The following is an 18,012-nucleotide window of genomic DNA, read 5'->3' as shown; positions in this document are numbered from 1 at the left end:
CAGTGTGGTGTAGTGGTTAAAAGTGGTAGTCTCGTAATCTGGTGAACCGGGTTTGCGTCCCCGCTCCTCCACATGCAGCTGCTGGGTGACCTTGGGCTAGTCACACTTCTCTGAAGTCTCTCAGCCTCACTCACCTCACAGAGTGTTTGTTGTGGGGGAGGAAGGGAAAGGAGAATGAGACTCCTTAGGGTAGTGATAAAGTGGGAAATCAAATCCAAACTCTTCTCTTCTTCTCCTGCTTGAAAGCTTCCCATAGGCACCTGGTTGGTCACTATAGAAAACAGGGTGATGGGCTAGATAAACCAGGTGTGGAGAACCTCCAGCCCTCTAGCTATTTTTGAACTACACATCCCATCACCCCTAGTCATTGGCCATGCTTGCTGAGGTTAATGGGAGTTGTAGTTCAGCAACAGATTGAGGGCCAAAGGTTCCCCACACCTGAGATAAGCCTTTGGTACGAACCAGCAAGACTTACCCTCTAATTTTAATTGTTACTCCAAGTCAGGTTACCCAAGGCTTCCCCTAGAGAAGGGCTGGGGATCCATTTTCAGGTTGGACCACATTCTGTGGACCACATGCCAGTAGTGACAGGGGCCAGGGGCAAAAGTGGGTGGAACAACTGGTGTGAATTTTACGTTTGTAACAGGTGAGTCTGTGGCTGGATCTAGACACATAAAAAAAAAACGTTTCAGGAAAACGCTTTGTAAAGCTCAATGCAAAATCGCATTGCCGAAGAATCGAACACTACAGCACTATCTGGTGTCGTAGTGTTATAACACATTTATAACGCTTTTTTTTTCTAATGTAGCTGCGTCGTACGTATGCTCATACATCCTTCTCAATCCTCCATCCAGGCAAACAAGAAGCAAGATAAGTATTCAAAGGCACATTCCAGGCAAGTGGAAATACTCATGGAGCAGAAAAGGCAGGGCCAGTGAGGAATGGGGGCCTGCAGGGAGCGTGTGGGGAGAGCCCTGAGGGTCAGATAGAGATGGCTGGGGCCCCCACATTTAGTCCCCTGAGGTTCCCCATCTCTGCACCAGAGATTTGGCCATGTCCAAGCATGATAAACAAATGAAAGAAATCATGATTGTGCACACAGATATTGGGATGCATCTTTGCAGCGCCAGAATGCTCCACGAAGGACATACAGCGCCACAATCTGTATCTATAATTACACCGTCAATTTTTTTTAGAAACATGGGAAGAGGCTGGTCCATTAACCTCTTTTCAGAAAATGGCAGCAGCGAGAACTTAGTCATGAGAATACAATTCTTGGTTATATATCTCAGCTGCCAATCATGGAGGAAAATGTGTTATGGCTTGAATAAGTGCTAAATTCCATTTTGGCTGATAATTCTAAAATCTTGATTTGATTTTTCTAGCTGCTGGAAAATATTCACAGCAAAACTTAAATCAGAGGAGTTTCTTATTGAGTCTTTGCAAGTTCTTTTAATTTGGACAGGCTTTATAGATTCAGGGTTTTTTGTTTTTTTTTTTGCTGCCAATGGACTGAAAATGTTAGCACTCATTGTGTCATACTTATTTTAAATGTGATTTTATGTCTTTTATTTTTTTAAATCAGTTTCTTAATCTGCTATTGCAGTCTTCAGGCTGGATTGTTTTATGAATCTAAATGTTCAAATACCCATGTTAAAGTATAGGAGACATAAAACAATGGAAATTTTCTCCATCTCAACAGAGTGCCCAGATATGACGACCTCCTCCTCCTCCTCCTCCTCCTCCTCCTCCTCCTTCTTCCTGTTTAGACTCTCCATGACCCCATGAACCAGAGCATGCCTTGGAAATTCTCACTTTCTTCTCAAAGCTTCTCCTTTTTTATGTCCATGGAGTTTTCTTGGCAAAATACTAGAGTGGTCTGCCAGTTCCTTCTCCAGGTGGATCACATTTAGTCTAAACTCTTGGCTATGACCTGTCTGTCTTGGGTGGCCCTGCATGGCATAGCTAAGAGCTTCTTGGAGTTATTCAAGCCCCTTCGCCACGACAAGGCAGTGATCCATGAAGGGGCCAAATATGACTTAGGAAAGTCCTTAACTGGCTTGTTTCATGGATACGCTGTTGGTACCACTGGGACTTCTTTAGTCTTGCTGGGAAGTTGCTAGACTAGAAATAGAAGAACCACAACCAGGTCGTTGGACTGGCTACTTCAAAAGTCCCCCCTGTCTGTAGGGAAAGCAAACGGGAGCTCCATCCTACTGGTTACTTTTGTCTTGAGTGCAAAAGCTTCGCCAAGGAAATAATCTGACTGAGAAGTAATTTTCAGAGGAGGCGCTGGACGGTGCAGAGTCTAACTTCATCTTGGTCATGCTGCCAAAATAATTGCTTGCCCTTGATGCCCGTCACATCAGGAATACCTGATGTAAAGTGTCCCACACATCCTAGAATATCTCACTTTTCCTTAGGATGTCCCTATCTTCATCGGAGAAATATTGGAGGGCATGGAGTTATGCAACCCCCCAGCCAAGGAGATAAGCCAAGGAGATAGATACAACCTCTAGAAGACATCTGAAGGCAGCCATGTATAGGGAAGTTTGTTGATGTTTTATTTTATGGTTTTATATATGTTGGAAGCCACTCAGAGTGGCTGGGGCAACCAAGTCAGATTAGTGGAGTATAAACAATAAAATTGTTGTTGTTGAATAGGACGTCCCCATTTTCATCAGAGAAATGTTGGAGAGTATGTACTCATGGATAGTTAATAGGACGGTGAATATTTCTACATTGTGAGATTACTAAGTCTCAGCACCTTCGTGATCTTATCAGCGAAGGCTCTATAGCAGTGGGGGCTAACCTACAACTTGTAGGCCATATTTGACCCCTAAGAGTCCACCACCCCCACCAGATGTTGAGTGCTGAAGACTGGAACCATCCCAAACTCATTTTAAACTCCCACCTGCCACCTCAGGAATTACCTTGTAAATATTCTGGGAAACTGATTTCTATACAGAATAGGCTCTAACAGAAAGAATGCTGTGATAATGGCAGCAATTTAGGTAGAGGATCAGATGTAGAAGCAATGAGATGACACACAAGTAATTTTAAGGCCTATTACCTCATTACAAATGACAGAACCGTATTTAGGCAATTCTGTTCAAAGCAGACAAGCAACATTTAGAAAAGTTAGCACGTCAGGCATCCAGACAGGAGTTGTTTTGTGACAGGCTTTCATGAAAAGTTGCGCGTGAGGCAATAGTAGTTGTGATTAGGGGTATGGCTCATGCATGAATTCAGCCTGATTTCAGGTTTCTGAAGGCCGCTGGGCCTTTAACACACTGAGCAATGACTCTGAAACTACCCTGTGCTTTTCTATGCTATGCATTTTTGTATTTCTATATTGTAAACCACCCTGTGATCCTCGGATAACGGGCAGTATAGAAATTTTATAAATAATAATAATAATAATTGAGAAATAATGATATAAGCTTACTAAGGTGATGCTTCAACAGACCTGAGAATCTCATGCAAGATTGCTAAGACTCGATATAGAGCCCGAAACTGACAACAATATCTCCAAGATGGCAGTTGAGGGGAAGCTGTCAAAATGGTGCACGGCACTCCTTTGGTACTGTGAGGCATGAAATTGAGTAATGCTCTGACCGAGAACAAGTACGTTGCTAAAATGAGGGAAGCTTTTCAGGGTGACTGGATGGCTGAACTCCAGATACTCATCACTCAGTTGGCAGGCATTACAAAAACTGGTAGTGAGGGTATGACCTTAGTGATAGGTAATCAGACTGAGCTTGCGCTATTAAAAATGGTGACCGCTGTTACTGAAGCTTGAGGAATATTCAAACCATGAGATTAGGAAGATTTTTTGAGTGGCACTGGGGGGGGCACATCACAGAGGAAAAGTAAAGGCAGACATGGCCATCTTTTTACAGGTTTAATGGCTTGGATCTGAACATTTCTCTCTCCTTTGACGATTTTGAAAGGGCACATAGAGCCCTGGGCCAGCGATCTCACTCTGATGACCTCCCCTGTAGTACCACCATCCATTTTGAATGTTACTGCTTGAAGGACTCAGTGTTTAGGACACTTCACAACTTCAGGGAGCTCAAATACGAGGAGCTAACTGTGGATGTCTTCCAAGATATCTGATTGGGGGTCTTGAAGCAGGGGCAATTTCTAAACTGCTAGCAATGAGCCGAACAGCTCCTGAAATAGCTAAAAATCTCCTACTTTACCGCAGATCCCTTTGCAAAGGAAGATTCCCTCCAGAACAGCAACAACCACTATTTGCTTGCTTAAGCTGAAAAAACTGCCCAGTTACTGAGTGCACAGTTACATTTTATGCTAATGTCCCATGGGAGGAGAAAGTATGGGGTCACAAATGAAGTCTTTGCCTACATCCCATTCTCTGGGTGATCCGAGACAGACCCCCAACAGTCTCTCTCTCTCTCTCTCTCTCTCTCTCTCTCTCTCTCTCTCTCTCTCACACACACACACACACACACACACTGTTTGCAAATGGAAGCATCTAGGTACAGTTACATTGATGTTGGCTATTTGTGCCCTGTGTGATCTCAGTTTGGATTGTGGAGCAGGGGCACTTTGTCACATTGCTGGGCTAGGATTGGGCATTGACACGCAGGAGAAGGCTTACAGAGCTCCCTAGAATGGCAGATTTCTTTCAAAATGGCAAACCTTTAACTAAAGAACAACTGTGGAGAGCTAGTCATGATTTAACTATGTCTGATTTTAACTGTACTAATTCTACATTCAGTGAAGGACCCGTCTATGTGTGCCAAAGCTACTCAACTTCTCAGTCAAATAGAGGATATACAATTTATATATAAAACATTCAAAAATAATTAAAATCAACAATAAGCTAAACGCCTGTTAAAAACACATGGGTGCTGCCACACTAAAAAATTAATTTGCAGACTATAGAATAGGTTGGGGGGGCCCAAGGAGCTTTGCAATCCTTATCCTATGAGAAAGTTGCACTTTCCCTCCCTAGGTCTGCCACTCTTAGGACCTTTTTTGGCAATGATTACTCCTAACCCTCCTGAAGTGACTGGTCTTCTGCAAAGGGCATTTCCACAGCCCAATCCCAAGCACCTTGACTGAATAAGTTTGAAAGCCTTTAATATTATAAAAGTAATTTTTTCACATTTCAGTCATGTTGTCACTCAAACTATAATCAGGTGTATTTCCATCTAGATTGCCTTGAAAATGAATATTAACATCTATATTTCACGTTAATATTCATTTCCAAGGCAATCTACATGGAAATATGCCTGATTTTGGCTTGAGTGACAACTAGACGAATCTATTAATTCCACTTAGGATTTTATATATGCATGTGTGGACTGCTCTCACTAGTAACAATTATTAAAGTTTCTGTTATGAGGAACCAATACGAGGAGTGAGACCTAGACATTTTTGCTGTTATCCTGCAATTTGACTTTTCCTTATGGATTCCTGAAAAACTGTTTTTTGTATTATTTTTTTTAAAGAGGGAGCTTTGCATAATCCAGATCTAAGCATGCTGTGCTGAAGGAGATGGACAAGATTAGAACCTTCAAGCGCCAGCGATTTTCTAATGCATTTCTTTGGCACATTTATCAGTTTCAGTTGGCATATTATTATTTTTTCCCCTGGCATGGTTCACATAGAAATTGCTAATGTTAAATGTACTAGACCTTAATCTGTGGTTATTTTTTATGAGTTTTTTTTAAGACAGCGTTCTATGCTGATTTGAAAAGTTTACATTTTTATCCGTTACCGTTGTCTAGTTGGCTTCTATTTTTTTTAACCTATGATGTGCCATGTATTAGTGTTTCATGTGCTGGTAGGAAGAGCCTAATAGTTTCTGTGTTTGTTCTAGAATATCTGAGGACGAGATGAGTGCAGGGATTGAGAACTTTTGCCCCTCATATGTTGTGGAACTACAGCTCCCATGCTGTTGACCATGCTGGCTGAGGCTGATGGGAGTTGGAGTCTAGCAACATCTGGAGGGCCGCAGATTCCCCACTGCTAGCTAAAGGTAAAGGGACCCCTGACCATTAGGTCCAGTCATGACTGACTCTGGTGAACCAGAGCAGCACACAGAAACACTGTTTACCATCCCGCCAGAGCGGTACCTATTTATCTACTTGCACTTTGACGTGCTTTCAAACTGCTAGGTTGGCAGGAGCAGGGACCGAGCAACGGGAGCTCACCTCGTCGTGGGGATTCGAACCGCCGACCTTCTGATTGGCAAGTCCTAGGCTCTGTGGTTTAACCCACAGCGCCACCCGCATCCCCTCCCCACTGCTACTTGGTCTCAAATTCTCCTCCCTCGTATCATCCTTCTCATCACACATTGCACCAATGTTGTCAGCGATGCACCAAGACATATGTGGAAGCCCCCATATGGAGGACTATGCTGCAGAACAGCAACAAAGTGTGCAGAATGTTCTTCTGCATGCAGAATTAAGCATCTCAAGGGTCTTGGTTCTTTCTTTCCAAGCAAGGTTGCAAAGATTTCACCTCTAGCCTGGTGAACTCACCAAAGCTTACTGTGTCAAGCTGAAGAGGGTTTGCAGGATTTCGAAGCACTGTGCAAAATTGTGAACAGTGACAATAATGGAATGCCTATGAACATTAATTAATTAAAGTTGCAGGGAAACTTTGCTCAATGGGAACTTGCATCTCAGTAAAGGATCTTCGTCATGAAGCTAGCAGAGCATCATACAAAATCCTTTGTTGAGGCTGCATTTAGCTCTGCTTCCAGCTGATTGCAGAAAGCGATGCTTCCGCAGCACCGAAGAGACCTAGCATTTCACAGTGTAATCTGCATATCACTGAAATTAAGTTAACATCTGTATTTTCAAAGCAGCCATTTGTTAAAATATGTGGCTTATCAAAGATGCTGCAGAATCAGATTTAAATCTCCTATTTAGCTTTCCTCGAAAGAGATGTCTTTCAGCTTACACACTGGAAACAGTTTCTCTAAGTTCCTGGAACAAAATGGGGGAGAGAGGTCCAGTTTTTTATTTTGCTAGGGTGTGATGTGCGTGTAAAATAAGAGCTCTCCCTACCCCTTCACAACAGAAAACAAAGGAGGAAGCAGGTGGCAGCAAAACAGCTGGCAGCTGGTGCTCTAATGCGATACATGAGTTTCTAATGCCATTACCATTTACATTCCTAATGGCATAGCAGAGTGAGTGTTAAATGTGACATTTAATTGCAACACTGATATCATTTGCTGTCAGGTTAGTTTTAGCAAATAGCAGGGCAGACAGCACTGGATGGCACAGGCCCCTTCTCACATTACGTTTACAATTCAGAAGATGTTTCAGTGCAGGTATCCCACACACTGCTCAGGTAATGTGAGAAGTCCCAGGTCGTGCAGAAAGTGTTCAGGCTGCAGCTGTTCCCTTCAGAGGGAGGTGATTCTGTCAATTTTACTTTCCTTTCCTTTTTCCAATGTTAAGTTCAGATCTCCACATTCGCATATCAATTTCAGAATTTTTTTTTAATGTCCCCAAGAAAATTTATCAACAGTTTAGTGTGAATTTCTCCTAAAAGGCATGTTTTTATACAGCCACTTCTCTAAATATAAGACATTTCTGCATGCTATTCCCACCCATATATGCATTTTCGTGCACATCCCTTGACACGTTGCATTAATTGCAAAATTCTGAGAACTGCGTATTTTTTTTATATATATAAATATTTTTTATTACATTTTTTCCAGATAAATACACCAAGTCAGATATACAAAGAAACAAGAATAGAAAGAACAGAAAAGAAGAAAGATTCATCATTTCAAAGCTTTTTTCAGTCTTCTACCGGACTTCCCCACATCCCCCTCACCGTGCATTCTTAACAATAAAAATGTCAGCAAATTATAACCTTGTTTCATGCATTCTTTTGTACTTTCAGATAGTTACATTTAAGTTTAAATTACTTATTATCCATTTACTCCAAAAACCAATATAATGTTATAATTTAAACGTTAGTCCTTTCATTAATGTAACTTAGTTTCATATACTAAGAACTGCGTATTTTGAATAGTGGTTGTACTGCGGTTCTTGGAGTGCTTTGGAAAATGCAACTCAGGTAGGGTCACCTGTTGAATGTGAGCAGAATTGATTTTCTCCCGGTCTCTAGTTCCCTATGCCGCCACCATCACCACTCTCAGGATTTATTTATTTGATTTAAAATTTTGATGGAGAATTTACAAGGCAGCTTGCGCAGCAAAGGGTCATCAATAAAACACCAGGAATCCAGGAGAAATAGGTTGCCAGGCTAGACAAACCTGATCTCCGGCTCAGCAAGACAATTCCTAAATATGTACGTACATATAAAGCTGCCTTAACATAATAAGAAATTGAAGGAGGAATGGCTTATGGACTATGTGGAAATGGCAAAGCTGACAGAAATAATAAGAGATCAAAATAATGAACTTTTTTTTGGACTATTTGAAAAAGCCCTACAGTCAAATGAAATCGCGGGCAGGATTCGAGACAGGAGTAGTGGTAGAAAAATGACAAGTATTAGATGGATTTCTGTAATAGATAATAGTTTAATATATAATGCAGTAGAAAACAGTATGGGCAAAAACACTGTGGGTTGAAAGTCAATATATGACATAATGTAACTATTCAATTTGAAGTCAATTCGTAAAAAATAAAAAAATGAAATAAAAAATTGCATTATAAAAAAGCACATGCATAAGAAATTGGTGCCTTTCAGTAAAAGATGAAAAAGTGACACTTATCATAGAAGGCTGATTTCCAAAACACATATTAGTGAGAAGCAATCTAGATTAACAGGACCAGGTAAACCCTTTCTATTTTTTGTTTTGTTTTGCATGCTTGGAGGAATTTAGGTGGTCAGCTATACAGATACCAAAAGGAATGGATGCTGGCTAAGGCAATTTGTTATTTTGTGATGAATGACCTAGTAGGTGATTTTAACTCTTCCTGCGAAGAATTGGCCTTTGCTCACTCTGCTCCCTAATCCTGCCAAATGCTCTTTTGACTACTCTTTCCCCCTTCTTTATAATGTGTGTCTTATTCCGCACACACACAAAAAAAGAAATCTAAAGGACACTGGGCGGGGGACCTTTGGGGGACGCGGGTGGCGCTGTGGGTTAAACCACAGAGCCTAGGACTTGCCGATCAGAAGGTCGGCGGTTCGAATCCCCGCAACGGGGAGAGCTCCTGTTGCTCGGTCCCTGCTCCTGCCAACCTAGCAGTTCGAAAGCACGTCAAAGTGCAAGTAGATAAATAGGTACCGCTCTGGTGGGAAGGTAAACGGCGTTTCCATGTGCTGCTCTGGTTCGCCAGAAGCGGCTTAGTCATGCTGGCCACATGACCCGGAAGCTGTACGCCGGCTCCATCGGCCAATAAAGCGAGATGAGCGCCGCAACCCCAGAGTCGGTCACGACTGAACCTAATGGTCAGGGGTCCCTTTACCTTTACCTTAAAGGTCACTGAGTGGTGCAGTGGTATCGGCAGTGATCTCATACACTGCCTACCCGGTGTAGATCATCCACCAAGGCCATTTCAGTCTGTTTGTGGGACTAAAAACCAGTATAATTCAGAAATCCCTGGAGTTGAGTCTTCACCTCTTGCTTGAATGCCTTCTTCCAAAGTGATACATTGCAGACTGGCCCTTCGTCAGCCATGGCAGCAGTTCTAGCAGTAAAAGAACAAATGGCATGATAATGGTCAATTCTGGAGTCAATTTGGGTGTACTGTGGATTCTGTAAAAAGAGCATCTACTTTCTCTCCTCCACACCCTTCCCTCTGGTTGCCAGGAGCTGCAGAGCAGATGTCATTAGATGTGTCGTGCCGGCTGAATTTACAGGTTTCTGCTTGGTGTGCTAGCAGAGATCCCGCTGAAGCAGAAAGGATCAGGGAACTGAGGTTACTGGGAAGAGACGCTAAGAGCAAAATCTATGTGCTGTGCAGCCAAGCTGAGAATGAGTGAGTGATGGTGACACAGAACAAGATGATGTGATATATATATATATATATATATATGCAGGTTTTGGTGTCTTCGGGTGTCTTCCCGTGTAAGAGTCGGGGTGTCTGGGCGACGTTTCGACGAGAGTGAGACCTCGTCGAAACGTCGCCCAGACACCCCGACTCTTACACGGGAAGACACCCGAAGACACCAAAACCTGCATTCCTGTACCCGTGAAAATCTACGAAAGCAAATATATATATATATATATATATATATATATATATATATATATATGCTTTCGTAGATTTTCACGGGTACAGGAATGCAGGTTTTGGTGTCTTCGGGTGTCTTCCCGTGTAAGAGTCGGGGTGTCTCTCTCTCTGCCTAGGAACTTCCTCTCTGCCTAGAACGTTGGAGGCTATACACCACACCCCTCAACAGTATTTATAGGAACTCAAACACCAGATTCTGCTCTGTTCCAGTAACAAGAAGCCGAAAGCACCAGCCTGAAGATGACGAGTGAGACCTCGTCGAAACGTCGCACAGACACCCCGACTCTTACACGGGAAGACACCCGAAGACACCAAAACCTGCATATATATATATATATATATATATATATATATATATATATATATATGCATGCGCACTACTGAAATACAAGAAAAAGAAGGGGAAAGATTTCTGAAGATCAGGAATTAGAAGATTAGAATAGGCCTGGCAAGTGCAACATAGCACCCATTTTAAAACCCATTTCAGGGATGTAATCATTGCAAAACAGACTGCTGCTAGATAAAAGATTCTAGAGTATGGTTCCATCTTTGGAAGGTTCCACACTGAAGTAGAGCTGAGAAGGGCTAGACCAGGAATGCAGAATCTGTAGCCCTCCACATGTTGTTGGTCTCCAGTGCCTATCACCTCTGACCACTGACCATGCCAGCTGTGGCTGTTGGGAGTTGTAGTCCACAATATCTGGAAGGCCACATACCCTATCCATGGTTTAGAACTTGAATTTATTTTCAGTGCCAGGACCGGGCCCTAGAAAAGATGAAACCAAGAAGAGAAGGGTGCCTCTGGTCACTGTGATAATTCTGTGTACTTGCATTGTCACAGATGGTGCTTTTTCCATTTCATTGCCATTAACCCCAATGATTACACCAGCAGCCTTTATTATTGCATGTTTATAGGTCTGATAAATGAGACTAACACTTCATGAACGGAACAAAGTAGACTCTGGTACGTGAAAGCTTATGCCAAAATAAATTTGGTAGTCTTTGAGAGAACACTGTGTGCTTTAAGTGTATGGCGCAGATGTAACCATAGTGAATTTTCCTCCCATTGTAACTAATGAGAGGGTGGTGGCAATATCACCCCACCGACACGGCTCTTAAAACTGGTTGTGTTCACAGTTGTTATTGCAGAAGATGCAACTTACTTTGTATATCCTATATCAGACACCTGACCCCAAGGAGCTATTTGCTCCAGTGATATCTCTGAAGGGTCTTACTGGATCTCCTGCAGAGGATGGTTTACTGCTTACTGTGGCATCTAAGGCAGGAACTGGTTTGGGGAATCAATAAAGATAAGTAGATTTATAGAGGGTGGATGTGCAATTTCTTAACCGAAAAACAGGCTATGTTTGCTTTTACTACAAATACTACAAATAGTCCAAATTTGCTTAAGAAACTATTTACTATCCACCTTTACCCCCTTTTCTCTGGGTCCTGGGAGCAAAACCACACGCAGTGTATAACTGTAGGCTGATAACCAATTTATTACAAGTTTTTTTTTAAATCACCCAGCTTTTGAAATATACAGTGGTACCTTGGGTTACAGACGCTTCAGGTTACAGATGCTTCAGGTTACAGACTCCGCTAACCCAGAAATAGTACCTCGGGTTAAGAACTTTGCTTCAGGATGAGAACAGAAATCGTGCGGTGGCACAGCGGCAGCAGGAGGCCCCATTAGCTAAAGTGGTACCTCAGGTTAAGAACAGTTTCAGTTAAGAACGGACCTCCAGAACGAATTGAGTTCTTAACCCTAGGTACCACTGTAAATGCTTCCAGGCAGGGCAACTAGGTCAGGCACTGGCTGTAAGGCCCAGTGACTCAGAAAGACCTCTTACTGGTCTGACCCAGGGCCAGACTAGTACATTCTGGCACTTGAGGTGAACTACAGAATCATGCCCCATTCCCTGCCACCACTTAGAAATATAAGAATAGTATGTTGGATCAGGCGATTGGCCTATCTAGTCCAGCATTTGCTTCTCACAGTGGCCAACCAGATACCTGTGGGAAACAAGGGAGCAGAACATGAGCTTTCCAGCAACTGGTATTTGGAAACATGGCTGCCTCCAGCTGTTGGAAGAAATTTAGTGAGATGGAGGTGATGGTGTAGAAGCAATTCTACATGCTATTAGGCTTCCAATTCTTATACCAAGAAGCTCTTATACCAAGAATCCCAGCTTTCCCATAAAGCTCGCATGGCCAGCTTGAGCAAATTACAACTGCTCATCCTAACCTACCCTACTGAACTGAGTGGGACTTACTTCTGAGTAGACATGCAGACAGTATAAGGAACAATTTACAATAAAGGAATAAACACTCCACATGTTCCCTACAAAACCACCAGCTGCTGAACCATTGCAATTAAATAATTTAAAGTGATTGGTTATTTTTCCCTTCAAAATTAAAGGGAAGAGTAAATACAAAGTGCTTCGTACGTCAGATTCACAATTTCCCTTCATTTGGTGCAAGTATTTTGTTTTCAGTATAAACAGGACTCCATTTTTGTAGCTGATTGTATGCACAATGCCCTCTTTGTGTACTCACATTGTGTAAACATTTCTGTTGTTTGTTAGATCCCAGCTTTAGGCACGTGCATGCATGCAAACACCCACCCACCCACCCACACATCTCTACACATACAAACACAACACACCTAAGCATCAGGGAGAAAGTGGGGAGCATCTCCCGACATTGCACAGGCCGGTGTGGCTTACTGGAAGACTGCACTAGCCTGCGTGGTGTTGGGAGATGCGTGTGACATCACAAAACCTGCAGTGTCTCCTGACACTGAGGGGGCCAGGCACCCTTCAAGCAAAGAAACCTCAGCCCCCTAGAGTCAGTGAGCCTGCTGTGCAGCCACATTGCAGGCAGCAGATTCCAAAGGCACACTGGCCAGCAACAGTCTTTGTGGTCATCCAGCAGCTTAGTCAGTCAGGGCCATGGCAGTGGTGATGGTACAGGGTGGCCCTGAGAGCAGCAGATGGGGTGTGGGGTGGGGTGGCACATGATTCACATGATTCACCCTAACCCTAACCCTCACCATCTTCCATCTAATAATTGTAGGTCAGTATGGTTCACGACTGGGCCAGGCCCAGCAGTCACTACTTGAGGTTCACACATTGTGCCCTCAGCTTTTAGTGACAGTTTCTTCCTCCTTTCACTTATTACAGCCATCCTAAGGAATAATAATGCCCAAGTGAGCAACACGATGTCACCAAGAGGTCATTTTCTTCTGGTTTACTTTGCCTCAGACCAGTTCCAGCCCAAAAACCCCCTTGCAGCTCCAAGAGGTTTAGCAGAATCAAACTGCTTCCTTAATGCCGTAGTCACTATTGACACGTAATGCACATTCAATGCAAATAAACCTACTAGTGGTCTTCCTTTACCTTTTACAAGTTTGGAAAATATTTCATTGTCTCAGGATATGACCTGGCTCAGACCTCTGGGCTATAAATTCCCAAGGCTGCTTTCCTTCAGCTAGCTTCAGAGCAGAGATACCATGGATCTCACTGCCTCACCTGCGTTCTTCTTGATCCTCTGCTGCTGCCTTGGGCTTGTGGAAGCCCGAGACTTTAATTCCGTCCTTTCTGTGACAAATGGAGGATCTTGGGGTACCTGGGGGCTAATCCAGTTTTGCCCTCAGGGATATGCTCATGGCTTCTCACTGAAGGTAAGGTTTCCTCCAGGGTTGCTGTCACCATTGGCTTACTTTGAAGTTCCTCCCTCCCTTTCTTTCTGAACACCTTCTGAAGATGGGGAAACAATAGGGAACTGATGGACTCTTAAGTCTATTAGTCCAGAGGACTAATATGGGCAATGAGGGCCTCTTATTGCCCTAATATGGGCAATAAGAGGTTGAGTAGCCAGATGGTAATTTGGGCCACCAAGTGAAATATATTAGCAACTTATGCAGCAGTGCTATTTTTCTAGAAAAAGAGGTGTCTTGTTCTCTTAGAATGGCAATAGTGCCCACTTGAGAGCTGCCGGAAGTGAGTTCTGGCGAGTTCTGGCTGAAAAAAGAAAAAGCCCTGGTATGCGGGCAGATTATTTGGTGGTGGGGCAGTGCATCCTGTTTCACTGCTTGAGGCAAAAGGGGAAGATCCACTTTGTCCAACTGCTGCTGTCACTACCACCATGACCTAACTACTCCAGCCGACACCACCTGCTCTGCTTCCACTGTGCTCCCAGCCATTGGGCTATGGGGGCAAGATTATGCCAATTTGGGGTGAGATCTTGCCCCAAATGTATGTGGTCTTGCTCAAAATCAGTGCCAATGGTGCTTCTCTGCCAATAGTGGAGACAGCAAGGGATGTGGGGCACCCTTGGGCATGCTACATTTGTGGTTTCTGGCACCTGAAGCAGCAGCCTCACCCTGCCTAATGACTGGGTCGGCTCTGTTTGGTGGGACTGCTTACATGTAGGATGTTTTCCAACATATCTCCAGATATGTTGGACTCCATCTCCCATCAACTCCAGCCAGCAAGACAAATGATCTGGGATGATGGGTGTTATCATCCAAAACATCTGAGAGGGATCAAAGTTGGGAAGCCTGCAGTATTGGAAGTGATTGCCAGTCTTAAAAAAAAAAAAATCACTCAAGGTTTATAATTACGGCTGAATGCAGTGTGTCTCATCACTCACCCACAAAGAATTGGATTGTGCAATTCAAAAATAAACAACAAAAATACATACACTCACACTCATACAAAACAATTGTTTTGCAGCAATGTCATGTTTTGGTTTGCATGGTACGCTTATCTTTTAGATCTACTAGCATGATTCTCGTCCAAGGTGAAGGAGATCCCGATTGAATCCCCTGGCAAGCAGTGAAAAAGCTGTAAAGAAGAGCACAGGACCTTTAACTAATTTTGGCTGTGGGGGAAAGGCAGTGCTTGGAATGAACTAATTTGGTTTAACGAAGCTGATTGAGTTAATGCAAAAATCTGCACATGAAAGTGATCCCCATAATTGCCAGGAGAACGAAACATGAATTAAACTATTTACATCCCAGTGTGTGTTTTTTAAATGTCTTCAAAGATTCCTGAAGTATGTTTTATACTTCAGGACAGCAGCTTGCAACATTCTGAATGCTTATTTTTTTTCTTTTCTGACGATCATTTCAAGGAATGAGTTTCACATGGGCTGTTATGGCTGGTGTGATAGCTCAGTTGGTTGGGCATGAGACTCTTAATCTTAGGGTTGTGGGTTAAAGCACCATGTTGGGCAAATAATTGCTGCATCGGGACTAGATGACCCTTGTGTCTTAAGAGACTTAAGAGAATGGATAATTCTAGCTGAAAACTGTTGCATCCATGTCACGTTAACTGAACTTAGATCTCATTGAATTCATGATTTACTTTTGACTTTGATTTTTGCAATCCTTGGTTTATCCTCAGATTTAACCCAGTCTCTTCGTCTCTCTTCCCACTAGGTAGAGCCACACCAAGGTAGTGGTTTCAGGGAGGATGATACAGCCCTAAATGGAATTCGCCTGCACTGCACTGACAGTTCAGTAATTGAGTCTGCAACTGGACCGTGAGCATCTCTCTGGATTTCATTTCTTTTTGGTTGCAATTTTTGGGAAGGTGTTGGTGGGAGGGGCTGAACTGAAATTTGTTATGCTAGGTTAGACCAGCACAAAGAAACCATAGGGTTCACCTTGCTTTTTCTGACCTCTCAAAGGGCACCAACTCTAGCTTTTTGCTGGCTTCCAACTCAACTTTGCAGGACCCCAAAATTGATAGCAGGCCTGGTTTTAGAGGTTGGCACTGTTGGTCACTTGCCAATCCCTGTATCCCACCTTGAGCTTCCTTTCTTAGTTGCAACTCTTGCTCTCTTTACAAGTTCACTGAATCTCTTTGAACGAGGGACAGGAGGAAGGACAGGGAGCAGCAGCTTCTGGCTATCTTGCCCTCTCCCTCTTGGTCTGCCATAGGTGTTGGACTCAGAGAAGCGGCTAAGTGAGAGGGCAGTGATGGGAATTAAGGAGGCAAACATTTTACCCAAAACTAAACCTGGATCTGTCTCTGCCTCATGGAAGCCAAGAAAGAAATAGAGATAAATGGAAACTCCAAGTCTGTTCAAGAGAACAAGGATTTTATTCAGAAAACACCATATTCCAGTTGGGAGAGATCAGATATTTGTTTATTTAATATTTACAATCCCCAACATTTCAAAAAGTTCTATGCAGTATACAGTCTAAAACGCCAAACAATATATCCTTAAAACATAAAACAAAACCAAAAACCAATAAAAGAGGAAGGCACTATGCCTCAGAAGAGTTTTCTAGCTCAAAAGAAGTTGAGCCCCAATAAATGGATAATTGTGTGCTTTTTGAGACTCTCTCCTCTTTTCCAGTAAACAAATAATTGTTCTGGACCATTTCAGGCCCAGAAGATCTTAGGCTGTGATGAGCAATACTTATTGGAAATGATACATTAAAGTGACAATTAACTGTTTCACAGACTCAGACAGCAACAATACCTGCTTCTGGGTTCCTGGAGAATTGCTTCTGCCCTCACCAGGAGCAGGGAGTGTTGGGGCAGAAAGGAGGGGCAGAGGCAATTGCTTTGTGATACTTTGGATGCAACAATGCAGAGCCCTTGAGACATTGGGGGCATCCTCTTCGAATATTCACATGGACCTGATCCATTTAGATGTAAGCAGAAGGCTCCCCATGTTTTAATAATTAACACCAGTGTCTTCTCTGACAGGTGGGGAACCTGGACAGGGATTCAGTATTGCCCTCAAAGCAATCTGATCTCTTACTCTCTGAGAGTGGAAGAAAACCAGGGTAATGGTGACGATACGGCCGCCAACAACATCCAGTTCACCTGTCAAGATGGAACTGGGCTGATGGGCCAGGGACTTAACTGGGGTAGTTTTGGCCCATGGAGCAATCGCTGCTCCTCTGGTTATATCTGTGGGATCCAGACAAAGGTGGAGTCTCACCAAGGCGATGGCGATGACACAGCACTTAATGATGTGAAGTTCTTCTGCTGTGATTGAACCCAATGTACCTCCGCCCCTTACGGCATATCTCTGGTACTATTCGGTATTTGTGAAGGTTAACAACAATTAAATATTGTCCTGAGAATTGTGTGTGATTCTTTTGAACAGAATTCTGCACCTATCACTTCTGGATGAGAAGCAATGAAAAATATTAAAGAAGGGGCACAACTATGCAGGTGTTGATTAACAAACAAAGACACAGTGTGCTGAATCACGGTCTGAATCCTTTCTGTTGGCCCCGAGACTTGACTCAAAAAGAGGCCACAGACATAACTGGTTATCCTCCAAATCAAGAGCCAAAACCTGGGTCAATAAAAATGCTTTTGTCTAGCACCAAGAGGGCTTCCTTAGCCCCACATTGACATTTTGGGGTTTCTTTTTTTTGGCCTAGAACTGAGCTTGTTTTTTTTGTGGGAGGGGAAAGCAGTGTCATGGCTCTGCCAAGGCTTCGGGAAAGCTATTCCTCCCTTGGTTGCAACAAGAGCAGAGGAAACAAGGTAGAGTCCTTTTTAAATGAGTTTTAGTTAATCCTAATAGCGAGAGACAAAAGAAAGCATCAAGCCTCAATATGGCATTACTCCAAACTGGGCTCCTCCTCCCACCTCCCTTACTGTGGCCACTCGTGGTCAAATGTCTCTGATTCCATTGTTCCTGCACTTTTATCAAACATCGTGTTCTGGGAGAAGGGGGATCAGAAATACTCTCCAGTGACAGCATGTCATCTGGCTGCCCTGCTACAGTCTTCTTCTTCTAACACTGCCCAACTCTTTTGTTTGTCTGAGCTGTG

The 18,012-nt window shown here is 43.2% G+C and overlaps 1 protein-coding gene across 1 annotated transcript; it reads left to right on the top strand.

Annotated features, from left to right (window-relative positions):
* Positions 1-13,713: 13,713 nt before the first annotated feature.
* Positions 13,714-18,012, top strand: LOC309530607 (vitelline membrane outer layer protein 1-like; the record flags this gene model as incomplete). The annotated part of the gene is made up of 3 exons (XM_082219686.1): positions 13,714-13,884; positions 15,646-15,749; positions 16,928-18,012. 3 exons carry the CDS (start codon positions 13,714-13,716, stop codon positions 17,220-17,222), a joined length of 570 nt encoding a protein of 189 aa, XP_082075812.1. The 3' UTR covers positions 17,223-18,012.

The sequence above is a fragment of the Podarcis vaucheri genome, assembly GCF_965113315.1.
Source record: "Podarcis vaucheri genome assembly, chromosome: 4".
Lineage (NCBI taxonomy): Eukaryota > Metazoa > Chordata > Lepidosauria > Squamata > Lacertidae > Podarcis > Podarcis vaucheri.
The sequence above is the reverse complement of the archived record's forward strand: the minus strand, read 5'-3'. Positions and strand labels throughout refer to the sequence as shown.